Source organism: Onychostoma macrolepis, chromosome 04 (assembly GCF_012432095.1).
Source record: "Onychostoma macrolepis isolate SWU-2019 chromosome 04, ASM1243209v1, whole genome shotgun sequence".
NCBI lineage: Eukaryota > Metazoa > Chordata > Actinopteri > Cypriniformes > Cyprinidae > Onychostoma > Onychostoma macrolepis.
The window spans coordinates 7585822-7607289 of NC_081158.1; the positions used below are offsets into that span (position 1 = coordinate 7585822).

Sequence of the window (21468 nt, forward strand, 5' to 3'; positions counted from 1 at the left end):
CTATGGTTTAGCTACTTTTTTTTTTTGTTTCATTTTTTTTTTAAACCATGGTTAAATTTTCGTAAGAGGAGTAATTGCTTGTGAGCTTTGGTGCTCTTACTCCAGTGTTTAAATTTGCTGAATGATTGTGCACTGTAACTGCCTTAAAGAAATTTAACGATGTTAAACATTGAATTCATTTAAAAGTAGACATTTCAAGCTTTCTATACATATATTTCTCAGATTCAGGTTGTTTTATTTACTTGTCTGTGAAGAGAGGTGACAGAGACGGCAGAGAATACACCCTGTTTATTTTCTTTATTTTACAAAAGCACGTTGTTTTGTTGTAATTATGACTATACACAAATAAAAGTAGACCCTTTGCAGTTTCAAACGATAACTTATGGTTATGCTTAGCTGTACGATCAAAACTGATGGATGTTTTTTAGTTCTTTGTGGTCATAAAGAAAATACGAGACCCCAGAGGGTTAAACAGTAACGCGTTGACAGTGCGACTACTTTGAATATTCAAATTTTGGCATTGGAGTCATGCTATATTTAGAGGTACATTTCATGAAAGCCAAAAAGTCCGAAAATTTGTATTCTTTTTTGATAAATAAACTAGATGCTTGAATAATAATTCCTCTTAACATGCTAAATTAATTATATGGCAAGCTTAAACACTAATGACTTTTTAAATATGTTTATGAAAATTAACATTTGATTCATTATTTTGTCAACTGTGTTACAGACAAATGCTGTGTCAGATGAAACATGAATGAAGTGCCACACGTTTGATAACACATTTGTTTGAAGGTTTTTGAGTCTATTCACCAGGGTTTTTGAGGTTATCTGTCTATCTGATTTGAAAATATGAATTTGGGGCTTCATAATGGGTGTTCTGTGGGATGCTATCATGAACGATGTAACTTTTCTTCAACATAAATAAACAATATGCTGAATTTAGTGTTATTCACCATCCAGCACTCAGCAGCCCACCAAGCCAACGTCAGCCACTCCCGAACCCCGACCCCTAAGGATCGGCAGGATAGAGGACGTTCCTGCACTGTGAGACGTTACCCCTTCCCGAAGCGCCAAGGACCCCGGCCCAAAATAGCCCTGGATCCTGCACCACAGAAGTCCTCCTGAACAGCTAGGCAGAAAGAGGAGGGGCCCCGAGTCTCGCTACCACCGGACCACCCCGCAAGCAGCCTCTGATGTGCCTCTTGTTGCCCCGCTTAGTACTGGGTACAGAGGAAAATGTGTTATCTGTTCCCCACGGGCCCTCTTTAGTGCCCGGGTGTCCAACCGCTGTGATAGCGGACAAAATAAAACGCATACATTTTCAAAAAAAGAGCAAATATCCTCTTCTGCCTACCATAAGCGTCCTGCCCTTATGCAGCCAGTCTCCAGAGCCTATCCATCCTCTGACCACACAGGCCGAGGCCTGGCAAGCCATCCCCGGTGTGTCAGAGTGGGTAATGGCTACAATAAAACAAGGTTATTCACTCAAATTCACTCGAAGGCCACCACGCTTCTGCGGGGTGGTCACCACCACAGTGCGTAACAAGAATGCTCAGGTCCTGCACGCAGAGGTGATGAATTTGCTGGAAAAAGGAGCCATAGAGGTTGTTCCTCCAGCCCAGAGCGAGTCAGGCATCTACAGCCGCTACTTCCTCATCCCAATAAGAGACGGTGGCCTATGACCCATTCTAGATCTCAGACTCCTGAATCGCACCCTGATAAAAAGGTCGTTCAGGATGATCACATTGAAACAGATCCTCTCGCAAATACACCCAGGGGACTGGTTCATGTCACTGGATCTGAAAGACGCGTACTTTCACATCCAGGTAGCCCCCCCATCACAGACGATTCTTGAGATTTGCATTCGAGGGGGTGGCATATCAATACAAGGTCCTCCCGTTTGGTCTGTCCGCATACTCAACTACCTCGACGACTGGCTCATTCTGGCCCAGTCAGAGGCAGTTTCAACATCGCACAAGACCCTCATCCTCAGCCACCTAGATCGTCTGGGGCTCAGGGTCAACCTTGCCAAGAGCGTTCTGTCACCCAGCCAACGAGTGTTGTTCCTGGGGACAGTTATCGACTCAGTGCAGATGACAGCAACTGTCTCAGCGGAATGAGCCATGACGATTCAGCACCGTGCTGCCTCCTTCAAGGAAGGGACCGTCCACCCGCTCAAGGCTTTCCAGAAAATGCTGGGGCTTATGGCAGCAGCTTTGCCAGTGCTTCGATTGGGCCTGCTTTACATGCGGCCCATCCAGTTCTGGCTGAAGCAGAGGGTTCCATCTGTGGCTTGGCGTCACGGTCGCCATCGAATAACGGTGAATCGGGCCTGTGTATCAGCCCTTAACCGTTGGAGAGACCCCCTCTGGTTGAAGCAAGGTGTGATCCTAGACATGGCGCACAGAAGGAAGGTTATCACGACAGACACTTCCAACATGGGTTGGGGAGCTCTGTGCGAGGGCAAACCGGCCTTTGGCCTTTGGTCCGAGGAGGAATCAGGTCTGCACATCAACTGCCTGGAAATGCTAGCAGTGTGCCGTGCCTGTCACTTCTTCCTGCCAGACATAAGGGGACACCATGTGCTAATACGCTCAGACAGCAGGTCTGTGGTGTCTTACATAAATCACCAGGGTGGCCTCGTCTCGAAGCGCCTCTGCACGCTGGCGGGAGACCTTCTTGTAGACTTAACCCTCCGCGTCCTCGTACAGTTCCACCTTGGGACTTACCAACCGTACTAAGGGCCTTGAAAGGCCCCCCGTTTGAACCACTGTAATCTGTGAGCCTCAGATCACTCTCGTTTAAAACCGCCCTGCTGCTAGCACTGGCATCGGTTAAGCGAGTAGGAGACCTACAGGCCCTTTCCATCAACCCTGCTTGCCTGGAATTCGGCCCTAACGACTCCAAGGTCGTCCTGAAACCAAGGCTGGGTTATGTACCTAAGGTGCTCTCCACTCTGTTCAGAGCCCAGGTCATAGCGCTTTCTGCGCTTTCCCCTTCGACGGATGACCAGGAATTGTACCTGCTCTGCCCCGTCAGCGTTCTGCCTCATTCAGGAGATCAGAACAGCTCTTTGTTAGCTTCGGTAACCGCGCTAAAGGCCGCCCTGTTACGAAGCAAAGAATTTCCAGGTGGTTAGTGGATGCTATCGCCCTAGCATACTCCTCCTTGGGCTTGCAGTGCCCCATTGCAGTAAGAGCCATTCCACCAGAGGCATTGCCTCTTCCTGGGCTTGGTCCAGCGGGGTGGAGGCAGCCGGTTTGTGAGGCGGCCAGCTGGTCCTAGCCATCCACATTTGTAAGGTTCTACAACCTGGATGTCCCTGCCTTACAGGCCAGAGTCCTTTCTGCTTAGCCGCCTAGCTTAGCAGTTTTTAGGGTTCACTTGACCAACATTGCTCAAGACCCTCCTTCACTTGGACAGTCCATATTATATGGACACCAAGAATAACTTTACGGGACGACACCCAGGCCACGGATGACCCTGAGGGCTCAGTCTGTGCTTGGTGTACTCTATTGACTCCCCCGGGTCTTACTCCCATAGGAGTCTTGGTTGTGAGTCGTTCCCCATCATAGCACAGCGTGATTGTACTGGTTCCCATACAAGCGTCTTACGACGCAGTACGAGTTAAATATCGACAGGGAATGTACTCGGTTACTTTCGTAACCTCGGTTCCCTGAGATATGGGAATGAGTACTATGAGCTGCACTCCTCAGTCGCTTCATTCGAAGAAATCTGAGATGCAGCGGCGAAGCGGCCGCTTATATAGCCAGACCATATAGCCATAGGTTCGCTCATCGCCGCCGCCGAGCCATTGGTTCGCTTTTATAGCACTGCACGAACCAGTAGACGTGCAGTTTCACTGCGTGATTGAAAAGGCTTCAGTTGAAGAGGAAAAAAGGAGTTTTTCCCATACAAGTGTCCAAAAAAACGATTTTTGCACCTTTTCTCGAATTGAAACTAAAAGCAGTGGAACTCCTTTATCACACTCGTTTCCTGTATCAATGCAATATTTCCGCAACACGGTTTTTAATGTCTGGTGGAATCTTTCTAACATTCCCTGGCTGTCGGGATAATAAACACTAGATATACGATGTGTAATGTTTAGTGTCTTAAAAACCTCTGAGCACAATTTGGATAGAAAATTGGTTCCTTGATCCATCTGTACGAACTTTGGTAAGCCAAACATAGTGAAAAACTTTATTAAATATTTAATCGGCGAAAAAGCCAAAGAAAGAGGTTCAATTAGATTCAATTCAGTTCTGTAACACCAGTAAGTTAAATTTACTGTTATAATGTTGACTGTGAGTTGACATCATATGAAGAGGAAGCAACATATAATAAAATAATCATAGACACATTCTCTACATCTATGATTTCTATAAATAAAGAGTTTGTGTTGTTGCTTTTGTCTTATATTTGCATGTGTCAGTGCATACAGAAAAACTAACACATTCAAATTAACACCCTTCCAGAAAATTACAGCAACACAGAAAAAAAAAGGTCATTTATTTTGAGGAATAAACAAATGATGTGATGCTGAATGAGGGATGAGAGCAGATATAATAATCACACAGTTTGAAGCAGAACAGAAAGGTCAGACTCAGGACAGAAACACACGACCTCTAAGGTAAGAACAACTCACATGTTCAATCTTTAACTAGAATTAGACAGCTGACATTAATGGGTCATTCTTTAATTGGGGTGAGGCAGAATTTGAAAAATACTTGTTTGTTTTTTCTAATAAAATATATTGCTATGCATTTAAAATTTGTTTAATATGCTATATCCATTAAAATGAAAGCTTAAGAACATTTTGATTTTTAAATAATTTCGATCAAACAGTGGTAACACAGCCACTTATGTCTATGTCATTTTGAAGTAACACCACAGACGTAATATAACACCAGACTTTATATTGCAAGTTACTATACAGGCTCTGTGGTGTTTTCAGAAATGACAGTAACACCACAAACAAATCAGCCTAAATCCTGATTTTTCTAAAATGGAGGCTGCCATCATGATGATTTCAAAATCAGGGGACATTTTGGAAATATTAATAAGTATGTATTTATCAAAATTTTGATTAAAATGTGTCATATCTGCAAGTTATCAACATAACACCACAGACACTAATAAAGTGCAACACATGAAATTGTCAGAAGTTTAGCTAACTTTAAGAAAATTAATAATGCACCCCTCAGATCAACCAGCACCTGCAGTGACCTTTACACATAGGAAGTAGTCCAAATAGAATTCCCCCTTTTCTTAAAGGGGTGACATTCATTGTTGTAACACCACAGATACAACTTTTTTTCAAAATTGTACATGTTAAATAAAATCTATATTCACAATATAACCACTTTATTTGTGTTAAGAATGTTATATTGTTGCAATTACATTCCATGATATCTCTCTAAGGAGTGGCGGGAACATCCATATTTTGTTACAAATGCAATCTCTAAAACTCAATTAAATATGTATTTTAAATAAAAAATGTAACTACCAGTATTAACAGTGCATAAATTGTGTTTACCCTACAGAATAAAAACATGCAAACATTTTATGATTTATTGGTATTTAAAGTTTATTTCAACTGTTGTAAAGTAGAGGGACACCACTTGCCAACACAAATGAAGAATGACCCTAATCATTGTGTATGCGCATTTATGTTCTTGTTAAGATTAATTTTTAATTACCCTCGAATCATGTTTTACATCAAAATGAATCTGTGAATATTTAAAATCTGAGTTTATCTATATTTCCTTAGAAATGGAGCAGACATTTCAATTAATTCTTCTTATTGGTGAGTGTGTTTGTGGTTTTATTTCTGGTTTCTAGTTTCAGTAGGTTTGATCTTGCACTGTAAAATATTTCAAGCTGTTTCAACCAGTTATTATTTAGAACAGGGGTACCCACACTTTTTTGTGTGGGGATCTACTTTTCAAATGAGAAACTCACCGAGATCTACCAAGTGAAAAATAAATAAATAATAAACTGCATATACAATAAATAGGCCTAAATAAAAAAAGCTTGTTTGGATGTTTCTTTATATTAATGCAATATAAAGAAACATCCAAACAAGCCTTTTTATTTAGGCCTATTTACTCATTTAATTTTTAATCCTAAAAAAATAAAAAAAAATAAAAAATAATGTTCAATTCTTAGTACCCCCAAAGAACCGTGCCTGCATTTACCTAAAGCAGTGGTTCTCAACCAAGACCCCCTCCTCTCCAAATCAATATTGCAAGCCCAAACTTTTCTATTCACTAAAACCTGTATTTTCATATATACGTATATATATATTTTTTTTTAAACAAAGCAAATTCAAGATAGATTTAAACATTCCATGTTCTTTTTTGCAAACATACGGACACAACGTGCGCCTAATGCACGATCCTGTATGTCACTGTAATCATCTTTAACTTGATTACAATCGTCATCCATGAAAACTTTAGGCTACTAGTGTGACACTGGCTTCTTTTATCCAGCCGAGAGCTGTAGTTTGCGTATCATATGCTCATACAGCGGTTTTGAGCCGCCGTTCAGTCTGTATTTCACAAATCGCGATGAGAAACGGTTTGCTGCTCCGAAACACAGAATACGTAGAGAGGTGGTGTTATTTATTTATATATTTTTACTTTATTTAACATATTAGTCCACAACATTAGTGAATATTATATTACAGTTTTCAATTATCTCGCGCCCCCCCGGTAGAGAACCACTGACCTAAAGCGCAATCTACCAGCATTGCCTTCGCGATCGACCTATCGGGTACCCCTGATTTAGAAGCTAGTTCCACAGATTTTTTATGTTCACACAATTTCTCTCTTCAAAGTCTTACCCGAGTTGTTATTTTTTTAGTTAGCTCAACCTTTAATGAATTAGGTTTGTAGTCCATTCAACTAAAATGTTTTAATTGGTTTTAATTGGTCGCATCTAACATTTAGAAAACTACAGCAAATTATGTCAATTAATATTTAACCATTTACTCCATCTGTTTCATATGCTACCTAAACTAAGATTTATATATTTTTTTTTCATTAAAAAAAATTGCTGTGGAACTAGTTATTACATTTTATACTGACTTTAAGAAAATTATTAATTGATGTCTATCAATCACTAAAAACACACACATTACAATACATAATAGCCTTTATTTAAAAACAATCTGCATTTATAACATTTGTCATACAGATTAAACATGCAGCCGTAAAGGGATAGTTAACCCAAAAATGAAAATTTGCTGTTAACTGACTCACTCTCAGGCCGTCCAAGATGCAGGTGACTTCAATGGAACAGAAAAGAAGATTTTTAGGTATTTTTAGGTCTTTGGCAGTTCACAAACTGCACGTCTGTGGCTTTTGAGTGTCAAAAAAACATATACAGACAAGACCAAATTAGTGGCTCCTGATGACACACTGAGGTCTTATGAAGAAAGACAATCACTCTGTGGTATTAATTTGATCTTGTTTTTATGTTGTTGTTTTGTTTTGTTTTTTTGTTTTTTTACACTCAAAAACCGACAGCTACAGATGTGCAGTATTTGAATCGCCAAGTATCACCGTTTCAGATAAAAATCTTCTTTACTATTCTGATGAAAAAGAAAAAAAGTCACCGATATCTGGTAAACTAACAGCAAATTTTCCTTTTTTGCGTGAACTATCTCTTTAAAGTTATTTGTAATATAACATTTATTCTATACAAACATTACATTTGTTAAACAAAATATTTGCAAACAAACATTTACAAATATTGCTATAGTTCACAATTACATCTTTAAAATGAGGCAGAAGTCAGAAGAAAAAATGAATGAAAAAATGAATGAACCAGGTGTTTCAGTATATAATCCGGTCAGTGGTCTTCCGTCTGCTCGTCACTAGAGGTCGCCTTCTGATTATATTGACTTTCACACTACACAGACTTCCACGTCACCACAGACTACATTTCCCATGCTCCATTTCACTGATTACATTTACACCTGCAGCCAATTACACACACTATAAAAATCAGTTTCAAACAACCATTCAACGCCGAGTATTGTTTAGCGTTTATCGCTCTCCTAGTGATAGCTACATTATGGAGCCAATCTAGTTTCTCCAGTCTTAAGCCCTATTCGGACTGGATTAGTTTTACAAGGGTAGATGGAGTAATGTTAATTTACCACAGGATGTCTGTAATATTAATGGCCAATTCGCACAGGATAATAAATCTCAGTAAAACTACCAGAAGTGGGAGAAGTAACTCGATTTACGCACCGCCGTCCCTGTTGTCATGTACGTGCTACATCCATCGATTTATTAATTAAATTATGATTGGATTCTGTTTGCAATAGACACTTACCTAAAGCTAACAGAAGTGTCGTGCCTCTAACAAGTGCTTTCGACCTTCTTTTTGATCTGAATGGTATGCATTGTCATATGCAGAAAACATTCGAGGTTTGCCGCAGACTTGTCCCACCGCCTAGAACGCAACTGAATGTTTCTTCAAGCGAGGAAAAAACGCAGAAAACTACTTTTAAATAGGAAGTTACGGAATATTTACGTACATATTTACAGCTGGTCTATTTGCACGGGATTAGTATTACATGAGATAATTCTTCCGGACCTTTTTACAGAAGCTAAAAGTCACCATAATCTTTACCGACATCGTCTGTAATGATTACTGAGATGGCACATTCAGACGGGACTAAAATCAATGAGAAGCTCTGGTAAAAATTACTTTACCCCACCTCTCCATGTAAAACTAATCCTGTCCGAATAGGGCTTACGTCCCAGGTGAAAAACAAGTACACTTCCATAATGTACTTAAAGTGCTCTATTTTTGCGCACTAATTTTGTACTTAATATAAAAAAATTATCCTTTAGTGCTTCTTAAGATAAACTTAAGATAATCTAAGTGTACTCAACTGTGAGTGTACTAGTGAATGAAAGATGGGTTCAAGTGTAGTACAAGTGGTAACTAAATACATTTTTTTAAAACAAAGATAGTATGCTAAAAGCGCATTTTAGTTCATATTCATGGTGTCTCAAAATAGCACAGTTGAGTACACTTAGATGATCTTAAGTTTATCTTAAGTAGTATTAAAAGGTCATTTTTTGTATATTAAGTACAAAATTAGTGCGCGAAAATAGAGCATTTTATGAAAGTGCACTTGTTTTTCACCTGGGGTTCCCAGTCGTATCTAGTCTTGTTCTTTGCCTGATTTCCTGTGTATAGATCCTAGCCTGTGTATCTCGATTTTGTGTTTCCCTGCCTACTCTGGATTTTGCTTGTTCTGGATTACCTCTGTCGTCGCTCCCTGTTTGGATACAATTTGTGCCTCATCTGGACTATAGCCTGTCTGTTGGATTTCCCGTTTGCCTCACCTTCTGGATTACGTTTGCCATCGACTGACCCACGCCTGTCTCTGGATTACTCTTTGTCTTGCCTATGCTATATCTGTTTGCTGGTGTTCGACCCCTGCCAGTCTTGACCATGTCTTTGAATAAAGTTTTGCATTTGGATCCGCACGTCTCTCTCAGTTGCCTCGTTACTAATATATATATATATATATATATATTAGGTCTGTCAGTTTAATGCGTTAATTCGTTATGAAAAAATAGTGCAATTAAAATATTTTACTGCAGTTAACACACTGGCCCCGCCCCCAGACCTGTACGTCATCATACATTTCATACAGTTGACTGTTGACAAATATGATGCAGGACAACATCTCCATAAACGCAGCTCCTGTATGAGTTTTTGTCTCATATTTATATCATATAATAAGCAATATCACACAAGTACGTTTTTTTTCACGAAGAACACAAGTGCAAATGTGATTTTATACAACAGTTTAGTAAATAAGAAGTTAATATTGTGCAAAATTTAAACACAATATCAGCATTTTGTTCAATTTTGCCAATGAAAATATTACCTATAAAGCCACAACAGAACTGTTGTGCATCTCGGAGCAACACAGCGATGTTTAGTTTCTGAATGAATCCGCATTTTGAACGAATAACGTGAACCAATGATTCAAAGAGAGCCGTATACTTAATTCCTGAATGAATCAGCCGTTTGAACTAATCGACTCAAAGACATTTACCGCAATCTGCTGGTAGTTTTAGTTTCTTCTTTAGAGTATCATTTCATTTATTTATATATAAAAAATAAATAAAAAAATAAAACAAACATTAAAGGGATAGTTCACCAAAAATAAATAAATAAATTCTGTCATCATTTACTCACCTTCATGTTGTTTCAAACCTGACTGACTTACTTTCTTTTGCAGAACATAAAATAAGGTATTTTGAATACTGTTGGTAACTTAGCTGTTTTGATCACTAGTGTATTGTATTTTCATGACACTTCTCTAAACATTTACTAATATTCCCTGAACCGAGAACAATAAAGCACATGTTAGTGTATTTATTATTTTAATATAGTCTTTCCCAGTGCAACCCTTGTGCACGATCAACTGATTCACTACCTATGGAACTGAGACACTTTGATAACAGCCTTGTGAGAGGATTCAGTTGTTAATTTTTGTAACTCCCCTTCCAAAGAGCCATTTACGAGACCAGAAACGCTGTTTGGAATTTGGCCGTTTACCGTTTGAAAAGAGCGCCATTTAATCATAGCTGCAGCTAGTTGTTAATCACATTTAATGTCATCTTTTACAATATCCACTCAAAAACACTAATTATGTTGTATGATTTTGTAAATAAATGTAGTCTAAAAATAACATTTATTTAGTACAACTTACCTGAACCTGCCAATATGGCAGCTGCTGTCTCCATGTCTCGTGAAACCCGCAGTCTCTCAAGCTGGCGCACGTGCGAAATTCTCATTATAGGCTGGATTTTTTTGTTTGTTTGTTTTAAATAACCCTTCATTTATTGTTTTTAAAATATGTTTTTGTAGACTTAATATAATATCTTCTCAACTAAGCCCAAGCAAGAAAATTAGTTCAACTTAAATATTTTTCCCCTTCCAACATTTTGTAAAGTGGATTATTTTTACAGTGTGTTATGAAAAGCATTTAAGCAAACCCTCTCTTTCACAGCTCTCTGCTCCGTATCTGAATGTGTTCAGCGTCAGTATCACTATATAAATGAGAGGAAGACCTGGACTGAAGCTCAGAGATACTGCAGAGAGAATTACACAGATCTGGCCACCGCTGACAACATGAACAACATGAACGAGCTGAACAAGAGTGTGAATGATAGAAGTGTTCAGTATGTCTGGATTGGGCTGCAGAAGACGGGTCGTGATGAATGGCATTGGTCTTCAGGTGAACCTGTGCTCTATCTGAACTGGGCACCTGGACAACCAGATGGCAGAGATGATTGTGCTGTGATGTTAAATGGAAAATGGCATGATTGGACATGTAATTCTGCCCGATATTTCATCTGCAACAACAGTGAGTTCATTTTTAGATGCACCATATTCCAAAATTTAATGGAACACTAAATAGTATGATTATTTAATTTGATCATGAATTTTTAATAGACTGTGGATATTTGGCACAATTTCAGTGTTGAGAAAATTTCTGTATCAACACAATATTTGCCAGAAGAAAAGACTTCATTCACTGAACACACTTTGATCTTCTGTTGTCCCTCTATGTGATAATTTGTCACAATGGAAACTTGCTATTAAAGAGCCTAAAAATCTTAGAGATCTAAATCGATCTTATATTATTAATAATAAACATACAGCAGTGACTAGACGTGTGTCACGAATCCGGGCTGTGAACTTCCATTCACCCTCCACCAGAGGTCACTCGCTCACCACATTGACTCTCACAGCACACATCACACTGGACTCAATTTCCCATAATCCATTGCACTGATTGCACACACGGCTGACTGCACTAATCACACGCACACCTGATCCTACGCACACACTGATTACATGCCCTATTTAAACCCTGGACTTTCTTTCCCTTGCTGCCGAGTATTGTATGTGTTTACCACTCCCCTAGCTGTAGCTACTCTACAGAGCCCCTGATAGTTTTCCTAGTCTTGCCCTGCCTGTTTTGGATTGTTTTCCCCTGCCTGGACTATTGCTTCGTTTTCAGATAACCTCTCTCGTCAAGCCCCTTTGGATACTGTTCGCTGTCGACCGACCCAGGCCCGTTTTGGATTACTCTTTGCCTTGCCTATGATAGACCTGTTTGCCATTTGCTCGACCCTGCCTGTATTTATGACCATGCCTTTAAATAAAAGCTTGCACATGGATCTGCACGTCTCACATCTCGTCAGCCCCGTTACAACGTGATTCAGCTTGATATTTTCAGCCTTCAGTATCTCAACACAAACCTACAAGGGCTTTGTTTTTCATATAGATAGACCATATAGAAATAATAGTCCATTACAACATAAACCCTCGTTGCAGAGAACTGTGATGTAGTGACTCAATAGTGAAGCTATTTTATAATAAAACTGTTGGAAGAACAGTGCTAGTTCATCATGAATGCACCTCACGCAAGTCATGTTGGTGGCGTGTGGGAACATCAAATTAGAACAGTAGGATCTGTGCAAAATGCTGTTCTTGCACTTCATCCAGGGAGCTACACACAGCCCAGGGTTGCATCAAGTTTGTGCTTCTAAATGTTTCTCTGTGTGCGACTGACTGTGTGTGCGTGTATGTGTGTTTCATTTAATGGTTTGAATGCACACGTTCCAGCCAATCAGAATCAAGTTTTTAGACAGATCATGGTATAATTTAAAATATCTGTGAATATTCAATATATCACCAAATGTAGTCTTTGGGCCTGTTCACACCAGGTCATTTCATGCATTTTCTCCAATCGGATATCTCTCTGATTTGTTAAAACGTTTCCATTTACACTTGGCCACATAAATGTGTCGATTTTCTATTCCCGCACTATATTTAAAATGAAAGGAGTTCACGTCAATGAAATCAAAAGATAAGCGCTGCATTTTATTACTTATCAGCTCCTTTCAAGAACAAAGATTGCAATAGGAGAGCGTGCGGCATCAGCACTGGAAAGATAAGTTAGTCTCATTACTTTTAATGAAGATGACTGTGTGTTGACCGTCTGCGTCTTACTTTCAGCTTCATTCGCGGCAGTTTGCGCGTCGGCTTGCTGAAGAGATGCTCAGCTGCTCGTCCGCGGCGATGCGTGTTGCATTAGCGCTGTCATATCTGACTATAATGCCATATAGCCTATAACACGATCTCACACGATTATTATTTTAACATTTTGGGAGGAGTAAAATTAGCATATGTGGTTTCAACAACCAGATGCATTTACACTTGTCCAGTTTCGTCTGGAATGCGGCCCAGACCACCTCCTGAAGTGGTTTGAGCGATCGGATTTATATCCATCTCCAATGCATTTCGGAGGGCATTTACACCTGGGGCCTCATGTATAAAAAAACTCTCCGTAGATTTCATCCTAAAAGTGTACGTACGCACAAAAGCTAGATTTTGCGTACGCACAAAAGTTTTCAGATTTATAAAAGCATGCGTACGGCAGAACCTGCATAAAAATCCCCTTATAAATCCCAGTCAGGGGAAGATTGTGCGTACGTACGTCTCCACCCCGACTCCTCCCCGAAATCACCATATATGGAGCTTACAATGCCTAGTTTTACGATGCATAACCTCATCTGCATATCATTTACATGCATATTCCCATCCACGTGACATCATGTTTAACACCATCAAAGGTACAAGACGTTATAGAAATATGATTATACGGACTAAATGCCATTTGTGCCACATTCATTTTTATTGCCAAAATCATCAAGAATGTTTTAGATTATATCAAAATATCCATAAAAACAAAACTGTTTAGTTCTCAGATAAATAACCTATTTTAGAATATACTTGACCTCATTCTTTACACTGAAATAGTATTTCAATTGTTTTAAACAACTCAAATCAAATACAATTTATGTAGTTTTGCTGAAAAGGTGAACATCTTTTAGCTATTTTTAGTGGAAACGGATAAGCCATTTATTGCAGTGTAAAAAATTGTCTGACTCGCGAGTCACTGACAAAGTATTTTAAAACGGAAACAGGAAAATCTAACGCCCCCCCAAGTTTTTTATCCTTCTATTACAGTGGTATTTTTCATAATGTTGTGGAGATGCCTTCATACGACATCAACACCTTTGTGCTGCTGCGGTTGTACAGTAGCTATTTAAACCGGACAATAGACCGTTCGACCACCGAATCCAGCAGTGTCCACCATGATATTGAAGTAAGTGTGCATCATTGATCATTGTTCTCGCTAAAAAATTTCTCATAACATGAGATCTGCAGTTTAGTTTAAATATTAATTATTATAGCACTCATCACTGTCATTTAAAAGATAGCATGCCACAGGAAAAGTGATTAAGCGCATCAACTACAAATATGTCTAAATTAATATAATTTTGGTTTAACTTCTGTGTAACGACTTTATGCAATTTCAGTACTTATCTCCATTAATGAGAGTGTAATATTTAATATAAATGTGTATATCGAAATGAAAACAGTTTAAAATCCTTGTTTAATTCATTACTCCACGAAAAAGAGTGCATATGCACAGTCAAGAGCATCCGTACGGTGCGCACATATTTACGCCAAGTTTATTTTTTATAAATCCAGATACGTGCTTGGAAAACATTTATACATGAGGCCCCAGGTCTTTTCATGATCTGATAGCTATCCGATCAGACAAAACGCATGACGTAACCAGGTGTAAACAGCCCTTATGAATGACGTGTTTCTGATGTTTCCGCTGCTTCTGTTCACATCCAACCATAAAGCAAAATTATGAACAAAATGACTCATGAATCTTTTTCTCATTTGTTTTTCTTAAAGCGAACACAGGACTCGTCTTTGTCAATCAGATGAAAAATTGGAGAAACGCTCAGAGTTACTGCAGACAGAATCACTCTGATCTGGTCAGTGTGAGGAACCAGAATGAGAGTCAACAGGTTCAGCAGTTCATTAGTGATAATCATTTATCTGGATCAGAAGTCTGGATCGGTCTGTTCAGAGACTCATGGCAGTGGTCAGATCAGAGTAACTCCTCATTCAGATACTGGAGGTCTGGTCAACCTGATAATTATGGAGGTGTTGAAGGATGTACAATGATTCTATTGAATGCTGTGGGACAATGGAATGACATCTCTTGCACCAACCAATATCCTTTTGTGTGTCATGAAGGTGAGTAGATCCTCACAAAACACAATCTGATATGACAAATTCATCCAGTGTTTGTTCTGCATGTTGTTTGTGATCAGTCTCTCTCTAGCTTCAGCTTGTGGTTTGTTTGGTTTCCAGATGAACTGATTGTGATCAGAGAGAATCTGACGTGGGCTGAAGCTCTGAGATACTGCAGACAGAATCATGTGGATCTGGTCTCGGTTCATTCAGAAGAGATTCAGCGTCGTGTGATGAACGTGGTTAAACGGGCGTCTACTGCGGCGGTGTGGTTGGGTTTACACAACTACTGCATCATGAACATGTGGATCTGGCTGAGTGGAGAGATCGTGTGCTATCAGAACTGGGCTCCAGGGAACGGAACGACTCCAGAAAACTGCAAACTCGAGAAGAGAAAAGGAGCAGTTCAGTCTGGAGGAGATCAGCGCTGGATCAGCCTTCCTGAATCTCACAAACTCAACTTCATCTGCAGCAGATATTAAGAGCTAATGTGTTTACTTGCATTCATGGTTTTCATAGGCTACTTCATTGTTTTTCTGATTTACTTTTATCTTTGATTTGTTCTTTAGTAAGTTCTGAGTGAATCTTATTGGGTTATATTATTGGGTGGCCAGAACTGTTTTATTTCTGTATTATGATATATGTCTTTTAAGAAACTCCTTGTATATCTGGGGCCAAGGAGGACTAGGATAAGGGATTAAGTCAGGATATCTTGGTGATCCTGGCTCAATTGATCCGTAATCCGGTTGCACTAAAGCTGGATAGGGGGCAGGAGGATATGTTATGGTATAAATTACCATGGAGATTTATTCTGTGGAGCTAGCCTGCTCCAGACCAGGCTAAATTCCAGGATCTATTTAATCTCATCCCTAATGTCAGTCAGCAGTCACCACAAATGGAAACCAATAGTTATTTCACTGCTCACTATACATTGTTATCACATATAACTAGACCCACTGTCATTATTTAAACGTTTGTGATCATTAATTTCAATCATTTTGGATAAATAATGATTTTTAGATGATGTTGCTATCATTAGATAATTTACAGTTTCCCATAGACTATAAGGCTATATATAAAATGATAGAATATTAGGGCCACAGAGGAAAAAAAGACAAGTCATAATATTGTAACCAGTTGTTTTAAAGGAGGACAGTTGTTAAAATGACAGATGTGGGGCATTTCGTTAAATTGTACTTCAGTATGGTTTCATAAACAAAGACATGCTGATGTGCCAGAATATTAAGTATCACATTGTCATAAGTATCAAAACTGTAAAAAGAATATGTAGCTTTTCTGCAGAAAGAACCAGCCTCATAAATTTATGACTTTATCCTTTTTCCTCAGTGTGGCCCTAGTACTCTGTCATATAAACAAATACACATTCCATATGAATATAAAAACACAATGTGTAACATTATGTTCCTTTATTGAATAAGGACAAAACAAAGCAGGTAAACCATCAGCTCCTTTCGAAACTGAAGTCACAGTGACTCTACAAGATGGAAAGCACAGAATCAAAGCATATTATACAAAATGATACATACACATTCAAAGGTCTGTATATAACACACCCTGCATGTCTGCACACTAAAATAAATGCAGGACAAATCCATACACATCAACTGAACAGACAAATGAATGGATGCAGTAGCCTCCCTGCAGCCTTGTATTACACACAGTATACCGCACAAACATCATAAGAGGCCAAATTCGTAAAAAAACGAACCCAAAAACCCAAATTCCTCTGCCACCGCAGGACATATTTAACCAAAATTGAAAGCACACATACTAACTAAAATAATTCAACACATATTGGTCCCTCAGCAGCCGACCACTGTCGTCATCAGGAAGATTGCCGGATTGTCCCAGTCCATGGCTGGTGGCACTCTGGGGCCCTCTCCTTCCTCAGGCAGGCCACATTGTGGAGGACAGCACAAGCCACAGTAATATCACATGCCCTAACAGGGCTGACCCTTAATTTGTGAAGGCAGTGAAAGCGTGCCTTCAGGAGGCCAAAGGTCATTTCAACTCTGGCCCTGGTCCTGGCATGGGCATGGTTGTAGGCCTGCTGTGCTTCCTGGGGGTCTGTGAAAGGTGTCAGGAGAAAAGGCTGGCAGCCATACCCCCTGTCTCCCAGCAACACACCAGAGAATTCACCTGTCAACACAAAATCTCATCATTACTACCTCATAAACACAGTGATATTCTTGACACAGCCATGATGGTTATAAATAGGGGTTGTGTGGCTTACCTTGTGATAGGCACTGATAGATTTCAGAGGCCCGAAAGATTCTGGAGTCATGGACTGAGCCAGGCCATTTTGCCACAACATTGCTGATCACACAGTCAGCATTGCAGACCATCTGAAATCATAAGATGAGGAATATTACACCAATCAATGCACATCACTGGCAATGCAGAGTGTTCGTCAATGGACAATATCAAAAAGTTATGTTCACCTGAACATTAATGCTGTGAAAGGATTTCCTATTCACAAAATCGGCCTCATGGGCACCTGAGGGGGCTTTTATCCTTATGTGTGTGCAGTCCACTGCACCAATGACATTGGGGAAACCTGTCACACAAAGTAATGAGTATCCTACTATGTGTTAACAGTTGTCCTGTAATTTGTAGATCCTCTTACCTGCAATCCTATAGAACTCCTCTTTGATGTCACAGAGTCTTCTGTGGCCAGGGAAGGAGATGAAGACATCTGCTAATGCTTTGATAGCCAGACACACACTCCTTATTGTGCGGCAAATTGTGGCCTTGTTCAGCTGTTCTGCATCCCCCACTGAGTACAGGAAGGCTCCACTAGCAAAAAAGCGCAAGGCCACACAAACCATTTGCTCCACACTCAGTGCATGGCTCCGTGCAGTGCGGTGCTTAATCCTGGGACCCAGTAGTCTGCATAGATACCTGATGCCATCTGCAGAAAACCTGTATCTTTCATATAGATGGTCATCAGGGAAGGCCAGTGGGTCCAACCGGTCCCTGAAGACCCTTTCTCGCCTGAAGGCTCTCCTCAGCACAAGTGCTTCTTCATCCACCACATCTCGCAAGAATGGGCATGCCATTGTCAGAGCAGAAAGGAACACACAATTTTGGGCCTTCATATAGGCTAGTGGCCACACCTGGTGCTGGGGGGGTGGGCAAAAGAGGCCGGTGCCTTATAACGATGACTTGGTTGTACTGATTGCTGGGAAAATAAAAAAAACCTTAGAAAGATGCCACCGTCCTGTGTGCTCACAATAAGAGCTCATATGTCATGGCTCACTTGACTTTACGAGAATATACCTAATTTTTATTTTGAGCTGTGTCATCTTCTTGGAGCTGGGGGAGGAAAGAAAAATAATGATTAATACATTTGTGTTACAGTTAGCATACAGTGTACATTGAAGGCATATCTCACCTCCCTCTCAAGTTTTTTTATTTCAAGGTCCAGTTTCCTAATTGTCCTCTTTTTTATTTTGGACTCCAGTGCAAGATTTTCCATCTTTTTCTTCTTGTACTGAATGTCTATGTCTGCCAGTTCTATTTGGCGCCGGAGGTGGTTGCCATACAACTTTCTGATAGCTTGTGAGCTCTGTGAACACAATACAATTAGCGCAGCTGGAATTTGGCAGGATGTGGTGTCCTTTTATTAATACGCACTATGTTGCCAGGCTGGTTTTCCCACTGTATAGCATCTGGGTCCTGTAAAAGAAATTAGATTTTTTGATTTTGATGAGGACTCCTCACCATTGTAGAGTAAATAGTACTTTCACAGTCTTAACATGATACCTCATGCCTTCTGGAATCCAGAGAGATGGTCTCCTCCTCATCATCGTCTCCATCATGTGCTGTTGCTGCTGCACTGGGGCTTTCACCCTATCACATTTAATCGGATTCATATTGAAGCTAGTAGACAAGACATGCCAGGCCTACAGTATGCCTTTGATGGAGTACTCACTGGATCAGCATCGTCTGGTGCTTGTGCTGGTGGCTCTAACAGGAACACAGTGCTGCCAGACACTGCAAGGCAATAGGTAAACCAAAGTCAGACAGTCCAAATTGATTCAATATGAATGTGGTTGTATCCCATGTAGAGATGGAAGGACATACCTTGAATGAAGCGGGTGGCATCTTGGGAGGAACCTATGCTCGTCTCTTTCCCCCCAGGGATCCCCTCTAAGACGGGCCTGCCTTTATTTAGCTCCAAGGCCATGTCCTCTGCTGGGGTAAGGTCAGCCTTTGGTGACCCACCACCCGTGCCTTGTCTGTGGGTATTCTTTTTCACTGCTAAAACAGTACAGACAATGTGTGAGCAGGCACCTTCTGGGTACAATATATGCTTGTGCTTTGTTAAATATTAGTCAGGGACCATACCATTCTGCAGAATGTTCTTGTATTTGATTTTGACCTGCTGCCATGTCCGTTTTGGCCCGTTCATGTTTAATCTACATCACACACACACACACACACACACACACACACACTTTATCACAAGAACATTTAATGGAGTCACACTGCAAAAAATGACTTGGTATTTTTGTCTTGTTTTCAGTAAAAATATAAAAAAAAAAAAAAACTTAAATAAAGATGTATTTTCTTGATTTGCTAAATGACCTAGCAAAATAAGTATAGTTTAGACAAAAAAACAAGCAAAAAATAAAAATCTGTCAATATAATAAGAAAAATTCTCTTGAAATAAGTTTACTTTTTCCATAAACACTTAATTTTAGAAAAGTTCTCTTGTTTCACTGGCAGATTTTTTTGCTTATTTTCCTAGGTAATTTTGCTCAAGAAAATATTTAAGATTTTTTTTAGATATATTTTTTTTACTGAAAACAAGACAAAAATACTAAGTAAGAAAGACATTTTTGCAGTGCAGTGAGCAACCGACCTTGGGTCCTTTGAAAGGCGCTATATAAATTAAAGTGATTATTATTATAGCTCATCTATTTATTCAATTAAATTTTATTTATATAGCACTTTTCACAATTGTTTCATTCTGTCAAAGCAGCTTTACATTAATAAAAGCAGGAGAAACACAAAAAAAAACGGTGGACAACATAAGAAGCAGAGTACAACGGCTAAGATTAAACCGTACTGAGCGTAACGTTAAATAATAATGTAAGGCTTTAATAATAATTTATCATAGCTTTATACAGTGTGATGGAGTTACTTTACACAATTTCACTCATATCTGCAGTGCATTTCAATTAAAAATTTAACCGTTTCATAATTACAGTACAACTGCGTTTTTGGAGATGTGAATTAAATATTTGAATTGTAATTGTGATGTTTCAGCGGAGCGGTGAGTGTGTAATTGTGCACTACTTACGCATTCAGGCGGTCTGCAATACTTTGCCACGCTTTTTCTCTTTGCTTTATCACTGTGGCGGTGTTGCCTTTCTTCTTAATTATATCTTTTACCTCCTCGTATGCCTCCATGAGGATTTGTGCTTCCGACGGGGAAAAGTACGCGGCTCTAGTTGCCATGGTAAATCAGTTAATCTGTGATCTGTGGCGGGGTCTATTTGAGTGAGCCGTGAGCGCGCACCTATCCAGGATTGGTTTCACCTGGCTTAATGAATCCGTGTCTGCTCATCCTGGCTTGGTCTTTGTGCAACCAATTAAGCCTGGACGCACATGTTTTGGCTTCATTGAGCTCAGCTGAGTCATTTATCCCGGATGTCTTAATTCTACTTTTGTGCAACAGGCCTCTGGTGTGGTTATGACTGTTTGTTTTTCATTAATTGTATCTTTTGAACACAAACACGATAACAGAATCTACAGACAGTACTGTCTCCTGTTTCCTGATTTCCCCTCAACATCACACTGAACTGTAAATTATCTTTAACAAATAAGTCAAATTAAAATTGGGTGATGTTCAGAATATGTTTTCACTTACAAAACATGATAGTTTCATGTTCACCCTCCTGTGGGTGTTTGAGTTTAATAAAGGAAGGGATTCTGTTTTGAGGATACAGCTGATTGTGAGCCATTTATTTGTCGTTCTGATTGCACTCACTATATGTGATTACACTGCATGCTCACTCTTTGATTGTATCCAAGGTAAATAATAACCATTGTCATCTCTTGCGTATATTTTGTTGAACTAATGACATCATCATTGGCCGAAATGCATGCGCATGTTACTTTACTTCCTGACTGAGTGCGCACCCAAGTCCCAGTTGCTTTCACATTCACGCAAACCGAACCAAAGTTCCATTGCCACCCGACGAAGCCAGAGCTGGCAAATTCTAAACATTTCGTGTTATTGTGCCAAGTATGACAAAAACATGT

General features: G+C 39.6%; 3 protein-coding genes across 5 annotated transcripts; 1 reads left to right on the plus strand and 2 right to left on the minus strand.

Moving 5' to 3' along the window:
* The first annotated feature begins 5775 nt into the window (after positions 1–5775).
* LOC131538775 (C-type mannose receptor 2-like) lies at positions 5776–16108 on the plus strand. Of its 2 annotated transcripts, XM_058772887.1 has the most exons (4): positions 5776–5809; positions 11054–11410; positions 14830–15177; positions 15295–16108. In XM_058772887.1, exons 1-4 carry the CDS (start codon positions 5776–5778, stop codon positions 15654–15656), a joined length of 1101 nt encoding a protein of 366 aa, XP_058628870.1. In that variant the 3' UTR covers positions 15657–16108. The 2 variants fall into 2 exon arrangements, with proteins under 2 accessions (XP_058628870.1, XP_058628871.1); XM_058772888.1 differs by lacking the exon at positions 14830–15177.
* Positions 16109–17020: 912 nt separating this feature from the next.
* Positions 17021–18293, minus strand: LOC131538464 (putative nuclease HARBI1). The gene is made up of 4 exons (XM_058772339.1): positions 17822–18293; positions 17637–17752; positions 17429–17540; positions 17021–17334 (listed from the first exon to the last, which is right to left on the minus strand). Exons 1-4 carry the CDS (start codon positions 18291–18293, stop codon positions 17021–17023), a joined length of 1014 nt encoding a protein of 337 aa, XP_058628322.1.
* Positions 18241–20870, minus strand: LOC131538805 (uncharacterized). 2 transcript variants are annotated; one of them, XM_058772941.1, is made up of 9 exons: positions 20504–20870; positions 19546–19616; positions 19282–19458; positions 19130–19191; positions 18961–19047; positions 18832–18873; positions 18590–18763; positions 18475–18510; positions 18241–18376 (listed from the first exon to the last, which is right to left on the minus strand). In XM_058772941.1, the coding sequence occupies exons 1-8, from the start codon at positions 20659–20661 to the stop codon at positions 18475–18477; spliced, it is 807 nt and encodes a 268-aa protein (XP_058628924.1). In that variant the 5' UTR covers positions 20662–20870; the 3' UTR covers positions 18241–18376. The 2 variants fall into 2 exon arrangements, 1 of the variants encoding a protein (XP_058628924.1); XR_009270675.1 differs by having other exon boundaries at positions 18265–18376; positions 18475–18763.
* Positions 20871–21468: the final 598 nt, after the last annotated feature.